Consider the following 24,010-nt stretch of genomic DNA (forward strand, 5'->3'; position numbering starts at 1 on the left):
ATTCTCTTTCCTCCCTCCATTCTCTTTTCCCTCCTTCATCCCCACGCGGGATTCTTGATGCTGTGTTTATGGGTGTCGGGCTCCCCCTGCTGTAGAAGGGGAGTATTGCCCCTGGGACAGAGAACTCCGGCAAGGCCAGTGGCTCCAGCATCTGTCAGAAGAAGAAGACACGGGTACATGTAAAGGTACCCTCTCTGCCCTTCGCCCACCTTTCACCCTGGCTCCCAGCAGCCGTCTGAAATCTGTCTCCAAGAGCAGGTCCCACATGAAAAGATCTGTGTTTTATAAAGCTGCACTGACAGGCTGTGGCATATACCTAGCTGGGCCCAGCCTTCTTGGACAGTCATGTACAAAATAGCATGTGAGGCAGAGATTCAAGAGGAAGTTAGAGAAGACTCCATAAGCAGACTGTTGAGTTTGACCCCAGCCATGCACCTTGTATGTTTTGCTGTGAGTTCCCCTCATCCAGTGAAGACTCGGCTTCTTCTCTAGGGCAGAGAACCTCACATCTCCTCACAGCTCTCAGAAGTGGTGGAGCCAGCACAGGTGCCCGGGGCCTGCCTCCGCTGTGCCTTTTAACATTTCTCTGAGAAAGGAGGAGATGCTGGCTGATAAGTCCCCATGGCTGCATTTGTTACAGAAAGCAGAACGTTACCCAGGGAGAAGACTCCCTCTCTTCCATTTGTTGCTCAGAAGGTGAAGAAAGGGCCTGTTTCTCTTTGACTTATCTTCCTCAGTCCTAAGACGGTCAGGCTGTTTCGCGACTTTGCCGTGATTCGGCCTCATCCAGCACCATAAGGCCAACCCACCTTAGAAAAAGTCCCTGAATCTACAGAGCCCAGCAGCTCCGGTACAGGAGCGCAAAAGGGACACTGCCACACCACGCATGACAGAGCATAGTGTCGCATCCACGTTTGTGGTCTCATTGTTCTTTCTGCCCATGTCACATTCCCTGCTGCTTGGAAGTTAAGAGGTGGTAATTATAGTGATGAAGCCAAAGCCAGATTGTCCAGTTAAACTGTTGAGAGCAGCCTCCTGTCTGGAACCCCAGAGTCCTTAAGATCAGGTGGCACCTGCTCTTGCTGCCTGAAAAGCCACTCTCCTTCCCTTAGCATCCCCTTCCCCCTAAGTTGCTGGCTGTCCCTTTATTTTAACCCAACTGAATGGTGTGGTCCAAGCGCAGATTATAGGGTGCCCACAGGGCAGGGGCTGCATGCAGATTCCTTGGGTTCTGACAGCAAGAATAATCGGAAGGGGCCACTGGTGCATTCTCATTTAGCTGAGAAACCAGTTCCTGTGTCCAGAGGGGATCAACAGGGCACCAAATGGAGTTTAAGGAAAAGGGCTTTGACCTCAGAAAGGGCAGAGGTATTGTCTTATTCCTACCCATGAACTCCCAAAGCTTTGGGAATTTATAGGATTGAGCTCTGCTTCCTCTCCCAGCCATTGCCTCCCCTAACGCCGTCCTCTCCTCATAGCTATGTCCCTGCCACAGACCAGCATGCAGCATGAGCCCTGTTATGAAAGGGGGAGTGTTTTCTGTCTAGCTGCAGAAGATAAAAACCAAAGTACCAGCAAAATAAACTACTGTCCGGTATGAATTGGCTGGTTCATGGCAATGACACTGTCCCATCCCACCTCCATCTTGTCACTTGGCTTAAATCTCAAAAGAGAAGCTGTCAGCATGGCAGCTGGTGGTAAGCGCTGTGCTGTGGGACGTGAATGGTGCGTCCTCAGAAGCTCACGCCGCACTGGGTGACAGAGCTGAGTACGTGTGTCCTCCGCAGGGATGGCCCTTCAGAGGCCGGTTGTGACCTGCTTTTTTTTTTTCCTAACATGACATTTGGGTCCTTCAAATGCAGTTAAGATGAAAAGAGCATCAGAAAAGAAAGTTCTTTCTGCAGTGGAGTTGGAATGTGTGGTTCTCTTGGTTGAAATTAACAGTATATGTGAAGCTTGAAATGGCTGAATCACGTTGAACAAGAAGTCACTGGTGCGTGTGTGTATGCATATTCTCAATTTCTGCCTCTTTCTGATTCAAACTGATCCTGGCAAATACTGTAACATTCATTTCTGTTTCCTTTCCTGTGATATGTCATTGCCTCTTCCTTTGACTGTTTATTTTTTCCTTCCTTCCTCCCCATCATCTCTCCCTTTCTCATCTCCTCCACCCCTTGAATCTGGTACACTAGCCGGGAGCCACAGGCTACAGCAGATCATGAATCCAGCCGATCCCTTGGAGATCCAGGCTGATGTGCACTGGACGCATATTCATGAGAAAGAGGAGGAAGAGCGAATGGTGCCGACCTCTGAGTCCTCTACTTCTAGAGGTAACTGCTTCAAGACCCGAGGTCCCAATGCCCCCAGGAGCACCTTCTGTCCCTGCTCCCGATCTCGGTGCTGCAGAGGACTTTTCTGTTAGGGCGCAACCATCAGTCTGAGCAAAAGTAAGAGCCAACAGAACATTTCATTTTCCTGATGTTAATCATGACCACTGCCCTTTGCTGTCATTTGAGAATATGTAAAGTTCTCTGTGGGTTAAGAGGGTATGGGCTCGTTCTCCACTGATGGAAAATAGTAAAATAACTTGACCTTGGGAAAACCAGGAATTTGCTTTCTTTCCCCCATACTGCTAGGCAGCGTTATTCTCTCTCCACTTGATAAAATGTCCGGTGCTTTCCTCATGGAGTGTTTCTGGGTGTGAATGTGCATTGGCAGGATCGGGGTGGGGGAGCATATTCTGAACTGAAATGAAGTTTTAGAAGAGATTTATATCAATTAGCCCTCTAAGTAGCTATCATAATTTCCAGCTCTAGGTTTTAGGTGAGATGATCTACAGAACATCTACAGATGATCCACAGTAAGATGAAGATGAACCTTTCTGGCTTCTTTTAAGGAATAGCAATAAAAGAAAAAGAAAAAAAATGGAGTCTATTGAGGGATGTGGCGCCTATCATGTCATTCTTCATCCCTCCCACCCCGGTGTCCCCATCTTCCAAATACGGATTCTTGGTGTCATCAGCTTCTGTCTCTCTTTCACTTATCTTTATGTTTCCAATCAGTGCATGTTGAGCCACCACCTGGCGAGGTTCTGAGCATATAGAGGGGGTGGTCCCTGCCTTCAGGAAACTTGGCCTTCACTGGAAACATTTTATCCTCCTAGCCCCAAATTTTCACCATAGGCAAGACCAGCCTCTGTTAACTACTTTTGCAGCAGTTTAAACAGCCAGCAGCTCTGCAGGAGTCGAGGAAAGAGAGCCTGTTGACCAGGGGTGTCAGACTGGCCTGCAAAGTGGGGATGGCTCTGCACCCTTGAGCTGAGGTCGACACTGCTGTGTTTTCTCTCTCCTTTCCTCGTCCTGAACAGCCATCACAGGTCACAGGACTGTGGGCCCTCGTCGGTGCCGGACGGGCCTCTGGCTTGTAACGTTGTCTCAGTTTCTCTTCTGTTTTGGACTTTAGGGATGACCTCTACTCTCCCAACTGGCAACGCTTATTCCTGTGTAACTCTATTTATCGTCTGTTTTAAATTCAGTGCCTGGCCTTCCCTCCATACGCCGCGCAGCAGTGCAGGCCTGGCTGGAGACGGTCTCCCGAGGTAGTCTGGTGATGTTTCTTCCCCCCACTCACTGTAACCGCTCTCTCAGCAGCTCTGCTGGTACCTAACACTAGACTCCGGTCCGCGCTAGTGCATGCGAGGGTGGAGGGCAGGGGCACGTGCATGCCTCCCTCCGGCAGCCCGTCCTTGCATGGACCAGACACGCATCCCACGCCCTTCAGGGAAGACCCAGAGGAAAGCAATAGTGTGGACAGGACAGAGACAAACAATTTTTTTTATTAATAGATTGGGTAAAGGCCAAAGCTAAAGGAACATTTCTAGCACTGAGATTTAAAGTCTATAGAAATTAAACTGGGTAGCAATTGGGCATGAAGTAGAGGAATCAGTTAATATCCCACAAACCTACCAAAATATCAGAGAAGGAGACAGTCAATACTCAGGGGGGGACTTATGGAAAACTTATTAGTGAAGAGAGGGGAGCAGAGCATTGGTGGACTGATGCTCAGCTGAAAGTGGCAGGACAGGCGGGGGTGACCAGGTGTAGCACCAGCTATGGCTTCAGACCAGGTGAAGGCATCTCTTTAAGTACTTAGGCCAAGAGGTAAGTGAGAAACCTTAGTTGTCCTTCCTAAACTTTTCTGGAGAGGTGTTTCTCAACAAGAGGGCTGCTGGCCTTGGGGCAGGACGTTCTTACCGTTACAGGACATTTAACGTCCTTGGCCTCTGCCCTCTAAATGTCAATAGTGTAGCTTCCACTCTCACCCCAGTCATTAAGACAACCAAAAATGCCTCTCTACAATGTCAGATACCACTTGAAGAAGGGCAGTCTTGCCCCTGGTTGAGCACCACTGTCCCAGCAGTGACTTCTGGGGTGGGCAGGATTGGACCTCATGGATCTTTACCACCATCTCATGCACAGCATGAAGAATGGACGCAAGCTGAGGTCAGGAGGGGCCTTCCCACTGTGCTGTAGGGAGAGCCGAACCTGAGGCCATTGGCTCTGTGAAGAGAAACTGCTGGTCACCGTCCCCTAGTTAGTTCGTATGCCCGGGAAGGTTGGACAAGGCTGAGGTGTCGGGACTTCCTGGCTAGCAGCTGAAATAAACCAGAAGCTCAGTATGTCAGCGATTCCTGGCTTCCATAGTGTGTGGCAGCTTCTAGCACCCTGCATTCCATCTTAACCTGGATTTAATCCCCCAGTTCCATCCCTCAAGCTGCGTCTCTTTCAACATCTGCTGCTGCTGCACTCATGTTTGTCATTTGTTTTTTGATATATATGACAATTGTTCCTTTCAAGGTACTCCCGAGGACTGTAGACTTCTTACCCTTCTGACTCTACAGCAGACATTTCTTAGGAGAAACTCGGAGTAGGAGAACCATGTGAAGGCCAAGGGGCCAGACGGGAATCAGGGTAGTCAGCGTGGTGTGCCTTGAACCATGGCAGACTGGGGAGTCCTTTGTCCTGATCTCCTTTGTGCTTGCTTCCGGTGTACTTGCCAACAAAAATGTAAAATTTCCTTTTCAATATCCAGGCACTCACAGGTCATTTGAGCACATGTGTCAGGCACAGTGGGCCTTCTTCACAGAATGGACCCAGGTTCTGTTCCTGCTGGGTTGGGATGACTGCCAAAGGAGAAAGATCCGAGGGGAGGAGAGGCGCCTGCTCAGCTGGCTCAGAAGTGGTGTAGCGCACCAGTGAACTCACCATCCACCAGAAAGCTCAGGTGGCAGGGGGCTTTTGGTTATGCCTCAGAGGGCCCACTCCTTGCTGTGTGATGAACTGACTTCCTTGAGTGACCAACAATGTCATCACACAAAGGTCTTAAACCTGTGGAAATAATCAAGTCGCTTTCCCCCCAGTATTGTCCCACAAATGCCATCGTCGTAGGAAAGCTCCTCGGCATTGCCAGCTCCATGGGCCCCTCCGGCATCTCAAAAGGACGAATGCGACATTAACTTTTTTCCAGCATAGAACTCGTTCTGGAGCTCTCCCGTCTTTCCCCATAACCTGGACTGTCTAGTCCTTTCCAAACCATCGTGTGGTTCCTCAAAACTAGTGTGAACCATCACTTTATTTTTAATAAGCTGATATACAGCTTAAGGAATTATTTGAAACAAAAACAAACCTCATGTAACTGCCACCTTGTTAGTGTGATAGTGTGATGCTAAGTTCGTGTCTCACTTCCTGAGACAGGTTTTTTTAATCCGAGTTCTTCTAGGCAGTTAAGGGGTAGGTAACAAGAAGCACTTTCTGAGTCTTTTTTTCCTTAAAAATAATCATCCTGAAATAATGCTCATGTTAAAGAGACACATTTTGGGGTGGCAAATTTTGTTCCCCTTCAGTATACTCTGTGATGTTCTCATGATGACGAAATCACCTAAGGATGCCTTTCTCAGAACGTGTCCCTGTCATTAATCGACACATGACTGTACTCTGGCCTCGGTGGCCTCACTCACTCTGCACATCCTTAAGGTGCCTGGGATGCAGATTCATGAGGGTGGACTGTGAGGAGACACTTACTGTAGAGGGTCTGGTCATTACGTGGGCTGTCCTCTCGAATTCCAGCATGGCCTTTTAAGCCAGCTGGGCCACAGTCGATTCCTCTGTGGCCTGCAGTCCCTTGGGCTTCGATCCTCAGGCTCTTGTGTATGCAAATTAGGGCATAACCCTTTTTCCTGAAATGAAAACCTTTTGGAATGATTTGAGGGTGGCTCTGCTTAGAGCTCCAGAAGAACCCTCAGGACCCCTGACGAGCAGGTGCTGTTAGTCTCGGGAACACTGGTCTGACAGCACCCTTCAGAGCGGTGCTCGTTGCTTTCTTACGTGCCTTCTCCGGCTCTATACTGCTAGTGTGAGTTCTAAGTGCAGAGGTTGGGAGCAGGCGTGAGAGTCCGTGTGTGTGTGTGTGTGTGTGTGTTTAGGGGCTGGTTCCTCCACAGGAGAAATGAAGTGGATTTGTGCTTTGCCTCATTTTGCAGCACTAAAGAGCTAGTCATGAGCCCAGAAAATGAACTTTACATATTCCCTCATCCTTCTCCCTTATACTTGAAGAAAGTATTTCTCTAAATGGTCCAGGCGAGGCTGCACCGTCTGTCAGTTAAGAGTAGAGCTATGGTGCCCTCAGGGGTTCGGTGGGTCACTATCCAACAGTGATTTCACTGACAGACGACACTGCAACCACCAGATTGAGGACTGTGGCCATGAACAAATTACCTAACCTCTCTGGGCCTCAGTTTTCTCTTTGAACAATAGGAATTGGAAACGTTCCTTCTAATGGTGTGATTATGAGGATTCGTTGACTGACGGCCTGTGAAGAGTCAACACAGTGTCTGGCATATGAGCCATGACTGCTGCTCAATTTGCAGCTGGTGCCTGCTGGGCCTGGACCTGGAGAATCAGCATTTCCTTCTGTCATTCTCAGAGGGGGGCTCTTATGGCAGCCTCTGGAGGAGGAGGAAAGACGACCAGGCCTTAAGCTGCTCTTCCCCTCTAGTCAGCCCTGCTCGAGTCGAGACAAGCGAGTCTCGTGTTCAGGAAGGTCCAGGCCTCCCCAGCACCAACATTGCTTTGAGAAGCTTCCCCCCAAGGCTGACTGACTTCCACCTTGGGGTCCAAATCCAGAAACTTCAGAGTCTGCCTTCTCATGTCTCCTAAGGGTATGCACATTACAGCCTGGGAAAACCACTACCGCTTTCCCGCCTGCAAAGGCAGTCCGTCTGTTGGTCTGTCTTTCCTTTTCTTCCTTTCTTTGAATGTTTCTGCTTTACAGTTCCATTTGATGAGAATGACCTGGAGGAAGATGTGGACTCGGAGCCGGCAGAGATAGAAGGGGAGGCAGCAGAGAATGGGGACACAGGGGACACTGGTGCTGAGCTGGATGATGGTACGGGGAACCCCAGAGCCTACCGTCTCCCCCATGGTGACCACCCTATTCCCCACTGGGGACAGGGTCAGAGTGATTTGAACTCAGGAAATACGTCAACAATACACATTAAAGCAAAAGCAAGGAGCTCAGAGGAGGTGGCTGTTGGGTCCTGGTTTGTCCCCTTGTTCTGCCATTAACTTGAGTGTGTGTCATTTCACCCACCCATAAGCCACCATTTGACATGGCCTATATTCGTTAAGTTGTAGTTGAGAGACAAGCCAATCTGAGGCTTTATATTTGTAGCTGTGAAAGTTAGGAACAAGGAGATGGTATTTTGAGAATTATAGTCTGGTTGGTTGGTTGGGGAAAGGGGAGCAGAGACTCAGCTGGGAGAAATGAGAACAGTCCAGGCAAGAGTGTGAGGGAGCACAGCCCTCCACTGTGGCACTGGGGGCGCTGGGCCGGGAGGTGCGTCCCCAGAGGCAGGGCCTCCTGAAACACCACATGTTTCTTTCTGTTGTGGCCCATCATGTGTCACCTGGCTGTATTTAAAAAGAAGACAGCACGGCAGGCTTTAACGAGAACACTGTTCAGAGGATAACATGCTTTCAGCACGTCCCTCAGAAGCTTGGGTGGGACCAGTGGGCTGGGCCCAGCTGGGATGCAGAGCTGGGTCCCGACCACAGCAATTGCACTGCAGCTGAAGAGCTGATGGGGCTGTTCTCTGAGGAGGACAGGAGCCTGGGAAATGAGCATGGCCTCGCTCAAGTTCCGTGTTCCCCCTTCCCTCTGCCAGATCAGCACTGGTCTGATGACGTCCCCTCAGATGCCGACACGGAGCTGCGCCTGCAGCACCAGGCAGCAGTGGAGGCGGAGCTGGAGTTGAGGGTATCAGAAAATGAGGAGGAGCCACCACCGGCCACACCAAGGCGCCAAGAGAGAGGTCAGTCTGTTGTTGAGGAGAAACTGCTTCCCGGATCCTGCTGAGAGCTGCTCGAGGATGCAAGGGGCACCAAGGATGCAGGCCGTCAGAGCAGAGCCAGGGCGCCACACGCCAGCCTCCAGATGGCAGACAGCTGGCTTGTGGTCCTCCTCCCTGTCCCTGTGCACGTGCCCTGCACATGGCTTTGGCCAACAGCCCCTCTCTGTGTGTTATTTAGGGCTATGAAAGGGTAGAAGGTAGACCTCGAAGCTTTGGACACAGACCGTACACATAAATAAAAGCCACCCCCGTGACTCAAGCAGAGGGAGAAGACGGGCGCTTCAGGAAATCACAGTCCCCTTGCTCTCCTTTCGGTGTCTGCCAGTGGCTGGCTGACAGCGTGGCCCCACTGCAGAGCTGGCTGGGAGAGGAGCCGTCAGTGGGAATGAGGGGTCTCCTGCTGTAAATCCTGTGCCTGTTTCTTTTCAGGTCCTTCCCAAGTCTCCAGCCCCACTCGGTCCCCTGAGGAACAGCCTGTCCTCTTCTCCCCAGTGCACAGCCCTGAGACAGAGGTAAGGTTTGGGGCTCCCCGTGGGCTAGAGCTGATGGGACCCTGAGTGGACGTATTAATTCTTCGTCTTAGGGCCCTTAGTGTGAACCCATTTTTTTTGTTTCTTGTGCTAAGCGGGGCTGTTGAAAACAGGAGTGATATTGGGGTTCCAAGCCCAGTCCTTGCCATGGGGACAGCAGTCTGGGCAGTGTCTCCCTAACCCTGCTCTGCACCAATCCCAAACTTGAGTCACCCCACTACCATGTCACTCTTTGTGGTGCCCACATACTCTACTGTTTTAAAAATAAATTTATTTTTAAATTAAAGTGATAATATTTGTGGAATCACTGGTTTGGTGTGATGGGTGCGTTTTTTTTTTTGTTAATATGTTAAAATGAATATGAGTTTTAAATTTAAAAATATTTATCCAGGTTACCAGTGTTGTGTGAACCACACATTGGAGAATGCTACGTAAAAAATGGTAACAATATGTCCCATGGAACACGTTTTGGGAAATACTGTCTGGAGGACAGATCAGGGAGGGAGGCCAGAGTTCAAGACATGGGTCTGCCTGGTTTGGCTTTGGGATTCTAAGCAGCAAGATGAATTTGGAGATTTCATCTGTGAAATGGGTGGCTTGGCCGAGGTGCTTGGATGGGGTGATATGAAGATTTGTGCAGGAATATCTGGATCTCTGATCTTCTGGGGAAGGACAATTTATAATACAGACTGTAATGATGGCTATTTTAAATCTTCTTACAGTGTTGGCCCCTGTGTTCGTACGTCAGAGATCTTGGAAGTCTGGGAGCTGATGGTGGGGAAGTGAGGGCTGAATTCATTAGTGTGCTTTTCACCAGTGTTCACTCCAGTGGACAAAGAATATAGGATGTGTTTAAGATGAACCAAACCCTGAAAGCTGAGTCCGTTCAACTCAGGAGAGTGGTTCTAAAAATTGGACAAACAGAGCAGAAAGTGAGAAAAGCTCTTCTGGAACCGTTTGACTAATCGCTTAAAGGACAGAGAGAGGAATTTATTTCAGGAAGCACAGGCTTTTTGAGAGAGAGAGAGCGCCCCAAGGGATCTTTGCTGACATTAAAACCCTACCTTCTGAGCAGCTTCTATCTTCCTTTTCTGCAGGGGGCCCAAAGCCCACTCACCTCTGCCGCTGCCAACGGGAAATCGCCCGGAGAGCACCTTTTCCCTGAGCCTTTGCTCCTCACAGCAAAGCCCAGAGCAGAAGCACCCACTGATCAGAAAGTGGTGCCCTCTCCCATCCGCTCACAGCCAGTGGCTCTGCCGGAAGCCAGGACACCTACCTCCCCAGTTAGCTCACAGCACCTGTCATCGTTGGCCGCCTCCACCCCCCCCACCCAGCTCCCCATTTGCTCCCAGCCTCAGCCTTCCTCTGAGGCCACTGTACCATCCCCAACCAAGTCCCCCATACGCTTCCAGCCTGTTCCAGCCAAAACATCGACCCCCCTGACCCCCATCCCCATGAAGAACCAAGGGGATGCCAAGGACAGCCTGGGTAGCCCTCTTGCTGTGGACGAGGTCCTGAAACGGAATGACCTAGTGGCAGAGTTCTGGATGAAGAGCGCCGAAATCCGCCGCAGCCTTGGGCTAACACCCGTACATCGGAGCAAAGGGCCGGAGCCCAGCTTCCCCTCACCTGCCTTTAAGCCAGTGTCCCCAAAGTCCTATTCAGTTGAGAAGTCTCCGCAGGGTGAGGGGCTCCATCTTCTAAAACCACCACCTATTCCCAAGAGGCTGGGCCTGCCAAAGTCAGATGGTGACCAGCCCTCCCTGCCGACCCCCAAGTCCCCCTCTGACAGACAGCTGAAGAGCTCCCACGAGGAGCAGAGAGACCTGTCCAGCAGCTCCGGGCTGGGCCTTCAAGAAAGCTCCTCCAACATGAAGACTCTGGGCAGCCAGAGCTTCAACACCTCGGACTCCACCATGCTCACTCCGCCTTCCAGCCCGCCCCCCCCTCCGCCTCCGGACGAGGAGCCCGCCACTCTTCAAGGGAAGCCGTATCAGGGGTACGAGCATAAGGAAGCTGGGCCCAAGGCCTCAGTGATCCCACCTCTGCCACCTGCTACCTTTATGCGTCCCCCCCGGGAGTCTGCCCGGCCCCCCCAGGAGGAGTTGCGGAAGTCATTTGTAGAGAGTGTGGAGGAGATCCCCTTTGCCGATGATGTGGAAGACACGTATGATGACAAGACTGAAGACTCAAGTCTGCAGGAGAAATTCTTCACACCCCCCTCCTGCTGGTCCTGCTCTGAGAAGCCCCTCCAGCCACCCCTAGCCAAGGAGAATGGTAGGTTGCCTACTCAGGAGAGTGGGGTCCAGCCACAGAAGAGGGGGCTGCCCTTAGTCTCTCCAGAAGCCAAGGAGCTGGCTGAGGAGCGCATGCGAGCCAGGGAGAAGTCTGTCAAGAGCCAGGCATTGAGAGATGCCATGGCCAAGCAGCTGAGTAGGATGAAGGAGATGGAGATGGCAGCTGGGACCTCCAGGCCCCCCGGTGGCACCGCCCGCAGAGCCGCCTCTGTGCTCTCCAAGGGCAAAGAAGTCGGCCCAGAGTCTCCTAAGTGCCCAGTGCTAAAAGGCCCCGAGGAGCCCACCCTGAAGCATGAAGCCACTAGTGAGGGGGTCCTCTCTCCTCCATCGGACTCAGGGGGCCCAGATGGTTCAGTCACCTCATCTGAGGGCTCCAGTGGGAAGAGCAAGAAGAGATCGTCACTCTTCTCCCCTCGCAGAAACAAGAAAGAGAAGAAGTCCAAAGGAGCGGGCCGGCCCCCGGAGAAGCCCAGCCCAAGCCTCCTAGAGGAAGCAGCCACCAAGCCCAAGTCCTTGTGGAAGTCAGTCTTCTCTGGGTACAAGAAGGACAAGAAGAAGAAGGGTGAGGACAAGTCCTGCTCCAGCACCCCTTCCAGCAGGACCACTGTGGACTCGGGCAAGCACAGGATGTCTCCTCTCATGAGGGCAGGTACGTCAGCACCGAGGGCCCCTCGTGGGACGGAGCATGAGGTGTGCCTTCTCCATTCATCTGACTCTTCTCAAAGATCCCCTTCCCCACGCTGCTCCCGCAGGGGTTCTCGGGAGCTCTGCTCAGGGTGGGGGAAAGGGAACCTAACTGTGGGTTGGGAGCATGTTCTGTTTGATGGAAGTTTGAAACCGGGTAAGAGAGCCTTGGAGGTTTGTGCCCTTCTTACGGTCACGTTGCCCCAAAGGAGGGCCCAATTTGGAGTAGGCAGGAGCACAGTGCTGAAGGAGGTGCCCGGCAGGCTCTCTTCGGGGCACCATTTATTTAGTGTTGGCTCTAAACCACCAGTGCCAGGACAAGTGTCAGCTTCTGAGCTTCCATCTCCCCATCATGGGAACAAAATCACTTAAACTAGAAGGAGATCAGGCCTCCAGCCCTCTCCCCGGCTGCTCTTGTGAATGTAGAAATCGGGACAGCGCCGTGATGCTAACGGGCTGCTCGCCATCCTTGTTTGGCGTCTTCTTTCTGTCCCCTTAGGGCTGCAGCTCGGGCGCCAGCTGAGTTTCTCGGAGGACTCTGACCTCTCCAGTGACGACATCCTGGAGAGGTCCTCCCAGAAGTCTAGGCGAGAGGTATGTAGGCCCGTTGGTCGTGGGGCTTCCAAAGGGGTCAGAGGGACCTTGGGTCCTGTGCTCTGTTTAGTGTTGGTTTTTGATGAGGTGGAGGACAGGGAAGCCGGTCTCAGGCCAGGGGTGGGGAGTTAGCGCCCTCCTCTCGTCTCCCAGCAGACAGACAGCTGAATCCTGAGCCCAGCCCAGTGATCCAAGTAAGAGAGGCCTGAAAGGAGCTCTCCTCTTGGGCTTTTTCAGTGAATAGCTGGGAATTATTGCATCCATGGCAAGAGTTCCTGTGTTCAGTTCTTGTGAAGGAGACAGATATCCATGCCCAAAGCTGCATCTAGGAAACAGCCGGGTGCTGTTCGTTAGTTCTTTTGTCCTTGGAAATCTCATGTACACTAGCATCCACAGTGCCCAAGTGACAGGAGGAGGGTCGCCCGTGCCGCAGGGTCTGGGGGAGGCTGGGATGGGGCTCGGGGTCTGCACGGTCGATGGAGGCTGAGCCCCTGAGGCATACGCCCTGTTGTCCTGCCTGCTTTGCGCGTTTGTGGAGTAGAGAGCATCTTTTGTTATCAAGGAACTGGTCCAGGAATCTGACCTGGGTCCTGTGCTGAGTAGGGCATGACAGAGGTCTGACATGGCCCTTCTCGCTGCCCCCAGTGTGGGAGACAGTGTGGCCACTCACTTGGCTCTCCTGAGAGCGAGCCCTGTGTGAAGGCTCCTTCCCCACCAGCCTCTCTTTTTGTTCCGTCTTCTGATTTTCCAGGGCTCTTATAGCTTTGTCGAGACACAGTGAAGTTGGAGGATGGAGAGGGATTAGGGACAGTTCTAACAGGGCATCTGTGTCACAGAGCCAGTGATGGGGTGGGGACTGCAGGAAGGCCGAGCAGCTCACAGGGGTGGGTGAAGCTCGGTGGCAGCCTTCCCAGCCTGTCTCCATTGTCCAACCCTGGGGTATGTGCACACCCTCCTGTGCAAGGAGACAGCCCAGCTGCCTTCAGCTCCCTTTTTTGAATGAAAACTTTCCCAGAACATCATGCACCTTCTTCACAAGGCTTCCAAAGGCTTGGACTCGAGTCTGCCCTCCGCTGACTTCCAGGAAGGGCCATGGCAGGGCTGAGCCCTCACATGCCCGTTCAGTAGAGGTGACTTCTGCAGCCTATTTCCAGCTCCCTCCTCCCAATAATAACTTGGCAAACTGGAGGAAACCCGTCTTTTAGTTCTCATCTCATTCTTGATTTGTCTGTCTCTCTTCGCCACGAGACCCCTTCTCTCTCCACTCTCCTAGAAGGATACCTAGACAGTAAGACCTCTCATCCTACCCCACCCCATCCATCTGCAGAGCCAGACTCCCATGTCCCAGCCAGGCCAGCACTGAGTTAAGGCTGGATTCCTCTGTGCTCCCTACGAGGACCCGGCTTCATGTGCTCCATCAAGTGCTCTGTGTGGAGCCTGCCCAGGCGGGAGCATCAGCACTGCACTGAGAATTGCTTCTGGATATGTGTGTGGGTCCCTAAACCTCCCCACACTGGAGACTGGCACTGCTAGGGAGTCTGAGAAGAAGGAGAATGTGGTGCAAGCCTGCCTTTTTCTCAGTGCAGATGTGCAGATGTACAGCCAGTTCATCCTGTGTTGGTCAGAAGCTTCCATCTGTAGTCCTTTTGTGGTCAGGTCTCTCCACTGTTTATCTATTAATTACTGAAGCATCCTGGCAGAATTCTGAGTGGCAGGCTGCCCGAGCTGGCTATGCCAAGGCCATGGGCTCAGCAACATATCTCACTGACCAAAGCCCCTCCCAGGGCCTCGCAGGCCTGGGGCACACACCCCACCTAGACAAACAAGTCTTAGTCCCACTCCTAGAAGCCCAGAACCAGGGGCCTTGGGAGGCTCATGGTCCACGTGCGCCCACGGAGGCAGAGCCCGTCAGGGTGCTGCGTAGGGACGCTAAAGGCAAAGCCGAGCGTACACCTGCTGCCCGACCCCCACTGTGCTATGGGGTCAGGCCGAGTGAGAGCAAGGCACCGTGTATTTTCAAGACGTGGAAGCTAAGGCAGGAAAACAGACCGAAACAAAAACAGCCACAAAGGACACTTTGGAACATTTAAGGAAACTTGATCATGGGCGGTACAATGTGCATAAACCTGCAACGTTATCACATTAATGCTAAGTACCTTGTAAGTGATGAAGGTACTGTAGTCATGTAGGAAAATGTCTCTGTTCTTAGGAAGTACACGCTAAAATCTGAGGGGATGACAGATCATGATATGTTCAAATGATTCAGAAAGAAGTGATTACATGTAAAGATTATATATATCAAATGTGTGGCAAGATGCTAACATTTAGCAAATCTAGGTGAATGGTATACAGATGTTCACTGTCCTCCTCTTTTAGCTTTTCTGTAGGTTTGAAATTTTTCAGGGTAAGAAGTGAGGGGAGTGGAGACACCAGAAGTGGGTGTGAATTTACTCAGAACGGAGCATCTTGCTAGCTGTGCCTGGACCCCACAGCTGGAGGCTGCTAGGGCAGCACAGCTGGGGAAATGGTTCCTCTTGTGTCACAGACCCATCTCTGAGTCAGGCATCTGTAAAACAAGTGCCTGAGTTTTGTTTCATTAAAAAAAATAAAAACCCACTAAAAATCACTTATTTTTATTAAAATGTTTATATAGAAAAGATAATACAGATTTTAAAAAAAAATCACCTGCAGCACTACCAGTAAGAGATAACTCACGTTCAGTTCTCTGCCTCAGTCTGACTGCACACCAGAGCGTGTGCATCGGCCCGCTGGCAGGCCCTCCCCGCCTTCACCGCAAAGGCGCCAGCTCTCAGGCTGGCCCCACTCTTGACGCACTGCACAGGTCATGATTTCAGTCCTCTGGTCCTGGCCTCTCCCAAGCTGGTACCCTCCCCAGAAATTGGTAAATGACTGCCCACCCCCTCCACTTTTTACACCGGCCACAGTACAGATGTTACAGGTGACCCCTTAGCTTGTAGTTGCCTAGTACCTGTGGGGTTTCTCACATACTGCTTGGGGAAGGCGTCTGTCTACTTTTTTTTAGCTGGCTTGTTCTGATAATGAAGTTCTTCTCACTCTAGTTTGTGGGAGAGATGGGTGAGTCTGAGGCAAGGTGTAGGGGTTCACAGTTAATGTCGCTGCTCAGAAGGAAACTCAGTCTTCTCTGGGCCAGTCTGCTCTGGCAGCGTACTCCGTGGGCCGGGCCCCACAGAAGCAGGGGGAGCAGCAGGGCAGCGGGGACACACAGTCCGTCCTGACGCTCTCAGAATCTCCCCACCCGGGGGCACCCAGACCCCCACCACCTCCTCCCTCCCTCCCTTATTGCCTTTTAGCCGTTTGCTGGGGTTGGTGAGAGGACTGGAAGAGCAGAGGTCACCAACCGTGGCTCTCTGAGCACATCTGCTCAAGGTTTAGTGGAGTGAGAAGAGGTCACAATTACTGCCTGAAATGTTTTTGATGAATATCAGTTATTTATGCTATTTCAGGTCCCTTTCACTGTATATAATGAAGAAATGGCCCCGCCCCCTGTCCTAGGGTTGCCAGGTGGCCCACTAGGAGCCCAGCTGGCCCTGTTCAGGATCACTGCCAGGAGAGGACCACTGGAGGGAATGTGAGGGTTGACACTCAGTTTGTTCTGTGTCTGTGTCTCTGGTGACAGGAATCTCCCACCACCTGGCCTCCATCCAATAGCCCATAGCGTTCAGCTGGAAGAAGGGGTCTGAATTTCCACAAGCAAATGGGTTACTAAAGGAGAAATAGCATCCCCAGCAGTTTTAATTTATACATAAGGAAGACTGAGAAGAGAAAAGAGAAGATTTGGGGCATAGTGAGGAAGAAACTTTCTTCTCAGTAGAAAAGTGAACCAGGCCTAATTGAAAACCTGGATTCACTAAGGCGCTCTCCTAGGACCTGACCCCAGGTTCTGCTCTTACAGTCGTGCGTGACAGCGTGCAAAATAATCGTATGTTTTAGTCTTGTGTGTTTGTTTTAAACTTCTAACTGATTTTGCTCCATTTCTGTGTTCTATTTTTAATTTTTTAATTGTTATTATTATTACTATTCTGTTTTGTTTTCTGTTGCCATCCCCTTAAAAGTCGATTTATGTGCCACACGCCTTGGCATTCAGGAGATCATATGCATCAAAGGTAGTGTCTCGTTCCCATTGGCTGGTCATGTTGCATGCATGTCTGTGATTAACCACCAGAGCAACCCCCAGCCCTGGCCTTCCAGCCGCACCCTCACTAACTGCGTTCACATGTGCATGGAGCAGCAGCAGACACGGGCAGCAGGACTCTCTCTAGCTGCATCATGACCAAGAAGGACGGGGAGATACCCCGCTCTTCCCTGGCTGGAGTGCATGTGTCATTTCGATCCAGGTGCCTGGGGGACAGGGCTGCTGCCCTTTGGGACTGGGCACCAAAGGAATGGGGAGTTCCTGAGCCCTCAGCTCTGTGATCTGCAGGGTGAAATGCTTAGGATACCCCTGACTTGTTCAGTTGGCCCTCTACCATCACTTGAGCTCTTAAAATAAAAATTACTAGGAAAAAAAAAGGTTATTAGGATATATTCCTGAGTTAAATTTGAAAGTCTCCTTTAAAGTCTGTAAAAGTCTCCCTTCTTTATTTTCTAGGAGGCAAATTGCCTCTATTTCTAAGAGGCAGACTCTCAACATTTGCCTCTCACTGGCTGCCCAGTGTTTATTCAAAGCGTCTGACCCTCCCTGGAGCCCTTCATGCCCATGTTTGCAGGCAGAATTGCACTGGGTTTGGTCATTCGCCTCCTCGGCTCTTGATGGCACTGGCTGAAACAGCCCTGCCAGACCACTTCCTCCCTTCCTCTCCGGGCTGGCGGTTGCTTCTGTGCAGACCTCAGAGGCAAGCTGGCTTCACCTCCTCAGCTCCTTCCTTAGATGGTAGAGTTGGTTTGGGGTTCACCAGACTTAAAATAGAAGCATCCCTGTTTTTCCTATTTCAGATGTTACTTCTTAAAAGAATCATATATCACTCATCTGAAGAGAGTTGGCTTTTGAAACCAAACAAGAAAATAAAAGTTCCCTGATTTTTCTCTTTTTCCTTTCCCTGCACACCTCCTAGAAGCAGGAGGCTTGGGGAACATTTTACTAATACATTTACCCCTACAAAGTCTTAAAAAGAACAGACAGCCTTATATGGGAAACAGGTGATCTCAGTGATAAATGAGTGTATGTCCCCTTGTCCTTTTAACTTCCTAATAGTCAGTCCCCACTCAGCCTCCCATCCCTGTCCTGGCAGGGAAGCATCTCACTTGGAGATCTTCAGTGTTCCCTGCGGCATTTAGGGCTGTAGCAGGGATGCGTGCCCCGAGCCGCTGGCTGAGTCTGCGCACAACTCATGCCTCCGTCTACCCAGCGGGCACTCTGCGGACAGGCAGCCCCAGTGCAGGGGACAGTCCTCTCCACGCCCTGCCAACCAGCACTCACACCCGTCTCAGGCCTGCATGCCCCTGCCTGAGGAATGCTCTTGTTCTCTCCAGCCAAGAACCTACACAGAGGAGGAGCTGAATGCCAAGCTGACCCGCCGCGTGCAGAAGGCAGCTCGGAGACAGGCCAAGCAAGAGGAACTGAAGCGGCTGCACCGAGCCCAGGTAAAACCACAGATGGCGGGGCCGCGACTCACAAATGGGAAAGTCCCAGGCAGCATCCTCCTCTGTAGCCTGCCTGTCCCCATCAGTGATGAGGGAGGGTGAAGAGGGCAGAGCAGAGGTAGACGGGTGTCCCCGTTGTCTGAGCGGACAGTCTCAGGCCACAAGCCCCAGGCTTGATGTAACTGCAGAGGCCTCGACTTTGTGGAGCTGTTGGCGGAAAGGGCAGAGCCCAAGCACTGAGTTTCCCGACTTCCTGGATCTGCATTAACCCTGTAAAGTCCGCTGCTTCAGTTGTGAGAACTGTTACCAAGAGGCAGTCTGTGCCCTGAGCCTCCAACGGGCCAAGGATTTACACGTCGCAGCTGCCCTCCAGTCATCAGCCTATCTCCAAGCCTCTCAGATCCTAGACCACTCTAGATTTTGTTTTTGAACAAAAGACAATTTCCTTATACAAAGTGTTAGTAGATACCTAAATACAATGTTTTTTTAAATGAAGTCGAGTGTATATAGTTGTATTCCTAAAGATAAGGATGCTAATCAAAAGCTCTACAACAATGAGAAGGATTAACAGCAAATACAAATACAAAGGAGGATGCTCCTCTGAATTCAGTGTTTCATCAAACATCAAAAACCACCAGTCTTCTAGTCCTTTTCTCGTGCGTTATTCTCTATCCCCATTCTCTGTGTCTGATTGGCTCCCTGGATTTTATTCCTTTCCGGTGTGACCTTCTCCACAGATACCCATCATTGGCTGCTGCTTGGGGTTGGACATCCTTCTGGGTGTCGGTCATCAGTCCCACGTAGCACAGAGAAACTTCTCATCACTCACATCCAGATTCCGGCTTGTGGCTCCATTCTAGATCTTTTTTTTAATTTTTTATCTTGTAGAGACAGCATGTCTGCAGTTCTCTCCAAGAGCCCCTGCTCCTGTTTTTGTACCCTCGCCATCGGAAAGATCTTAGGTTGAAGATCTTGAATCCTTCCTACAGGAGTTTCTCTCCACTTGATTTCTTTGAACTGCCCTGAGGAGGGGCTGGTCCCCCCTTTGATGTGCCGCCATGCACCCGGTGCTTACTGGTTACTGGCTGGGGTCTGCACAGCTGACAAGGCCTGGGGGTTGATGCAGGTGCTCTGCACACTGCACTCAAGGCATAACACCCGTTGACTGAGCCTTTCCAACTTGTGACCTGATCTGTCTGTGTCCTCTCTGTGTGCAGTTCAGCTGTCCTCCTGAAAGCTGGGAGATAAGAGGAAAAGTTGGGTGCTTCTACTGTCTTGTTTTCCCGCAGATCATCCAGCGGCAGCTGGAGCAGGTGGAGGAGAAGCAGAGGCAGCTGGAGGAGAGAGGGGTCGCTGTGGAGAAGGCGCTCCGCGGTGAGGCAGGTACTGTCTGGGTGTCCTTTGTGAGGAGTTTGTTCCTGAAGGAAAGCCCCCACCCCCTGTGGTAGGCTGGTTGGCATCACCTCATCTGGAATTCAGCTTCTTTTCCAGCAGGATTCTCTGGGTCCCCACATCACTGAGATTTGGGGCTTCCTGTTAAGAAAGGAAAAGAAAAGCAACTCTGTTGGGACTGCCCCAGGCCAGACCTGCTCCTCCACCCTGTCTTAGGGCTTGCCATCTTCCTGTAGGATGAAATCTCAGTCCTCTTCACCTGCTCATGGCAAGCGCTGGGCGTCCCACCCCACCATCCTCTCTAGAAGAAAATAACTGGGAATGAGAGAGACTGTACCATGAGGAACCATCACAGAACTGCACAGGCAGGGCCCCTGGCTGCTCCCCACCTGCCACCTCCTGTTCTTAGCTCTCTGGGCTCCTCTCCTGCCCAAGCTGCACAGAGCACATGATGAAACACACCCCGCAGAGCCCTCACCACCTCCTGTGGGCAGAACCCACATGTTTCCCAGTGTGAACCAAGCTCTGTTCCCCAGAGGCCATCGCTTAGGGCAGGGTGGAGAGCCTCGGGGACTATGGTGAGCTGGCATGGCACAGACACTGGGAGATAGCCATGCGGGCCATGTGCCTGGTGACTGCCATCTGGGGAAGAGCTCAGAGTATAGTGCAGCCACACCTGCTCATCACGAAGCAGCCTGGGGGGTAGGTCCAGCACAGTTGGGCAGAGAAAGCAAGGAAGTACCTGAGTCATCCCTGGTCCTAAGGGCCCGAGAAGCTTTTTTGGTTCAGGACTTTGAAACCATGGGCCAGCCCCACTGTAGCCCCAACTCAGGCACGGAGTGACTGATGTTTGCTTTCTCAAGAGTTCCAGAGTCTCGGTCCCATCTCTGGTGAGGAAACATCTCTTTGTAGAGAGTCCAGCCTATAGGTTCAGCATTCACATTGTGAGGCTGAAGATGAAGAATGGCGTGGCCTGGCGTTGCAGGACTTCCTTGTTCTGGTGTGGCAGAGGGGAGGGTGGTACGTCTCCTGGCAGCAGGCTGTCTCTAAACTGAAGAACCAATCAGAGGCAGCCAGGAATGGGGCCAGTTGCTGCCATCTGATCTTGCTGGAAAATGACCAATGGGCCGACCCCATGGTATGTCCCTGGAGTCAAGATGAATTCCTGGGGTTCTGTAGGACTGAAGTCCGTGTGGGGGACGTCGAGGGTCAAGCATAGAAGTAGGTCTCCTTTCTAGGCCCTTCAGGACCTAGGAACTGCAGTTAACAGTCAGCTCATTGATGACTTTCAGGTGAAGAGAGAGGGGCTGGGAGAGAAAGATGAGGATGTGATATTCTTGCTTTTGTGCCTCACCTGATGCTGGATTTACTGCTCAAAGCCCAGACCACCAGTGAAATGCAAAAACTTGAACCCTGAGCAGTCAATAGGCCAGAAACCTGGGACGTGTGAGTGCGAGGCAAGCACTGGCACCTCTCTCCAGGAGTAGAGATTCTAGTCACCTAAAAGGACCCCGAGTGAAGCTGTGGTATTCCCCAGCATTCTTGTTCTGCTCCCTGCCCTGCATGCTCTGACTTGGCCTCCTCGATTAGTCCTGACCTCCTGGAGGAAGGTAGCCTGGACCCACCAGAGATGCCCTGCACCCGGCTGCAATGGGACTGACCAGGCCCTGCCCTCACTGCTTTCTTTTCTTACAGAAGATTATCAGGAGGGAGCCTGGGCCCATCATCCTTCCTTCTTACCCCTCCCCACAAATTCCTTCTGCCAAGATGGGAGGTGAGGGGTGGCTCTCATGGCACAGGCTAGCTCAGCAGGCAGTGCACCTGTGTTTCACAGCGTTAGTCCTCCAGGAAGACATCTGCCCCTCCTGGGCACAGGGTTATGAGGTGCGGAGTTCCATCGCTGGGGCGGATGGGGTCCGTAAACACTCCTGCACCTGTCGGCTGCCATGCAGAATGAGGCTATGACAGTGCTTCTGTATTTCTGTAATAGCCCACGTTATTCCAGCCACTGACTGCCACGGGGCCAGAAAAAATAGACCTTTGAAGATTGGCATAGGATTTTGCCAAAATTCTAATTTCTAGTTCTTTGGATAATTACCTTTTAATAAACATATACAACCAGAATTTCTTCAAAGTCAGTGGTTTTCAAATTTGTTTTTTAGCAGCAGAACCCTTTTTACAAGCCAAATTATAAATTTAAAATAAAAAAGAATTACTCTAAGATGTTAATAAACACAAATTTGAAAATACAGGTTACAGTAGAGACCTGCAAGTGCTCATAAGCCTCAGCACCCAGTTCATCCCTGGGGCACAGTGTAGAGAACATCCTGATACATAGGCGTAGTTGCTGTAAAGAGTGACAGGTTTTTGCAACAGCTCACCTGGCAATCTCGGGATAGATGCAGTTTAAATGATCTAGATGCTGGAAGCTTAAAGCGGGGCAGTAGGCATTGTGTGAACAGCTGAATCACTAGCAAGCCTGACAGCAGTTCATATTCCTCGTAAAGAATACGTCTCAGCTGGAAGCTCCCAGACATCAGTCAACACAGACACCACCTGTGCTGTGATGTCACGGACGAGTGTTCCCCCGTCAAGGACCGTCTGCGACGGGAGCTGCTCTGAGAGGTGGGGTCTCACTGAATAAGAACTCTCCCAGGATGCTCCCCTGCAGAGCCGTACAGAAGCATTCGACGTGCAGTCCAGAATTTAAGTAAATAAGTAAAATGTCCTCTTCCCTAACACATCTACAGGGAGTACAGGTACTTCCCCACAGAGGGCAGAAGAAATTTCCTTGGGGCCTAAGGAAGGCAGGTTTTCCTGATAGCACAAATTAATGTGTTGGTGGTCTTCAGTAGGTTAAAAGCTGGCCTATCAGACATGTGAACGTGGTGTGTCTTATTCAAGTTTTTTAAATGAGTTAAAAGTATTCGTGAATCAGATATTTCGGAGACCCCTGGAACACCACTTGAAGAACAGGGTTCCACAGAACAGTCTGAAAACCACTGTTCTACTCCAAGTAAGCAAGGCTTTGGCAAAACGCCTCCACCAGCATGCAGGTCTGTGCTGTGTTTAACAGTGGGCTTTGGTGGCTGCTTTGGGAGATTTCCCCATGATGCATTTGGAGAGTTCTCAGGATACAGTAGCTCCTGCCATAAGACTATATTTCCAATATATTCTTTTCCTTTTCTTACTGTAAGCGTGTCACTTCCAAGTCTCACCCTTGTCTGCAGTTCCTGTCCCGACTTGGCAGAGACCATCTTTCAGGCTAAACTGTGTGCACTGGCTACTCCTTTCCCTCCTGCTTCTGCATTCCATTCCTCTTATTAGTCTGCTTGCTCCTGGCTGGGCCCTTAAGAAGGTACTCTCAGTTGAGCATGGTAGTCTAGAGTCTTCCAACAATGCTAGCCAGCCCCTTCCTGAGAGCGTGCAGCTGGCCAAACCTGCCGTTCTGCCTCACTTGATGGGCTCAAGCTTCCTTCGCTCTCTGAGAGGGTCAGACTGTTAGCCAAGCTGCCCTTCCAGAGAAGAGATTAGATATGGACCTGCCATCCCATTGATCTCAACTTTCCCAAGGCTCATGTGTATGCAGACTGCACGGGTTAGGTCCACAGCCTTCAAGCCCAGGGCAAGACTGAGACTCACATGGTTTCTGGTCTGGAGCACCTGGGAAGCCCTTTCAGTTTCTGGAACCCGGGTTCAATCTTAAACCACTGGGTCAGGCTTGAGCATGAGTTGAAAAACCGTTCCATTCTGCTTTCTGATGTGTCCATTCTTGAAGGGGGAGCCCTCGTGTGGCTGCCAGGATCAGCATCCAGATTGTGAGATTTGGAGGAAAAGGGTAATAAGTAGCAGGTGGCTTTTGTTGTACTCTGCATTTGTTTATGATTCTGGGAGGATGAGGACCACCTGCCCACACCCAGCCCTCGGCACTGCCCAGCTCTGCATCTCAGCATGGGAAGACTATAACGTCCTTGCTGGACGGCTGCCAGAGCTGAAAGGCTAGGATTGCCTGTGACCAGCAGACCTTCAGGAGCCTTAGGGCAAATAGTCACAGCTCTTGTCCTGCTGTTAAAGAGAAGGCTGGCTGAAGTTGGGGGCCTAACCTCAGAAGAAACAGGATCTCCTTCCTCTCACACCTGTACAGCAAAAGTGGTTCTGCAAGGAGTTCGATGGTTTGATGTCCCCACCAGTGGGGCCCCATGTGTGAATTCTTGGGAGAGCTGTGCCTACCCACCTAAGGACTGGGGTCCTTGGCCAGCTCATTAGGATGTCCATGTCCTGCCTTCAGCCCCTCAGGCTGGGGCCTCTAACATCCCGTAACTAAGGAAGTAAGTAGCCCCTAATCCACCCTTGGATTTTTTTAAATCTTCTTAATTAGACAAGGTTGCATCCCAGGAGGGTCAGGATTCCCAACAAAACCAAGACCTTCCGTCCTAACTGATCAGAGGTATAAATAGGAATCACACTGTGACTGGCCATTAACT

At 51.3% G+C, this 24,010-nt stretch overlaps 1 protein-coding gene across 47 annotated transcripts in view; it reads left to right on the top strand.

Annotated features, from left to right (window-relative positions):
* The window catches only part of MICAL3 (microtubule associated monooxygenase, calponin and LIM domain containing 3), a 199,163-nt gene that overhangs the window by 159,798 nt on the left and 15,355 nt on the right, over positions 1-24,010 (top strand). For 9 of the 47 annotated variants that reach the window (XM_070269729.1, XM_070269728.1, XM_023642833.2 and 6 more), the window contains 11 exons: positions 96-185; positions 2,193-2,330; positions 3,536-3,598; positions 7,330-7,443; positions 8,222-8,368; positions 8,837-8,919; positions 10,035-11,883; positions 12,418-12,512; positions 16,607-16,657; positions 18,024-18,134; positions 19,424-19,517. In XM_070269729.1, coding sequence (XP_070125830.1) covers positions 96-185; positions 2,193-2,330; positions 3,536-3,598; positions 7,330-7,443; positions 8,222-8,368; positions 8,837-8,919; positions 10,035-11,883; positions 12,418-12,512; positions 16,607-16,657; positions 18,024-18,134; positions 19,424-19,517 — 2,835 coding nt within the window. Of the gene's footprint in view, positions 1-95; positions 186-2,192; positions 2,331-3,535; positions 3,599-7,329; positions 7,444-8,221; positions 8,369-8,836; positions 8,920-10,034; positions 11,884-12,417; positions 12,513-16,606; positions 16,658-18,023; positions 18,135-19,423; positions 19,518-24,010 lie in introns of those variants that run through there. The other 38 variants (XM_070269755.1, XM_070269742.1, XM_070269741.1 and 35 more) reach the window with 15 other exon arrangements.

Source organism: Equus caballus, chromosome 6 (assembly GCF_041296265.1).
Source record: "Equus caballus isolate H_3958 breed thoroughbred chromosome 6, TB-T2T, whole genome shotgun sequence".
NCBI lineage: Eukaryota > Metazoa > Chordata > Mammalia > Perissodactyla > Equidae > Equus > Equus caballus.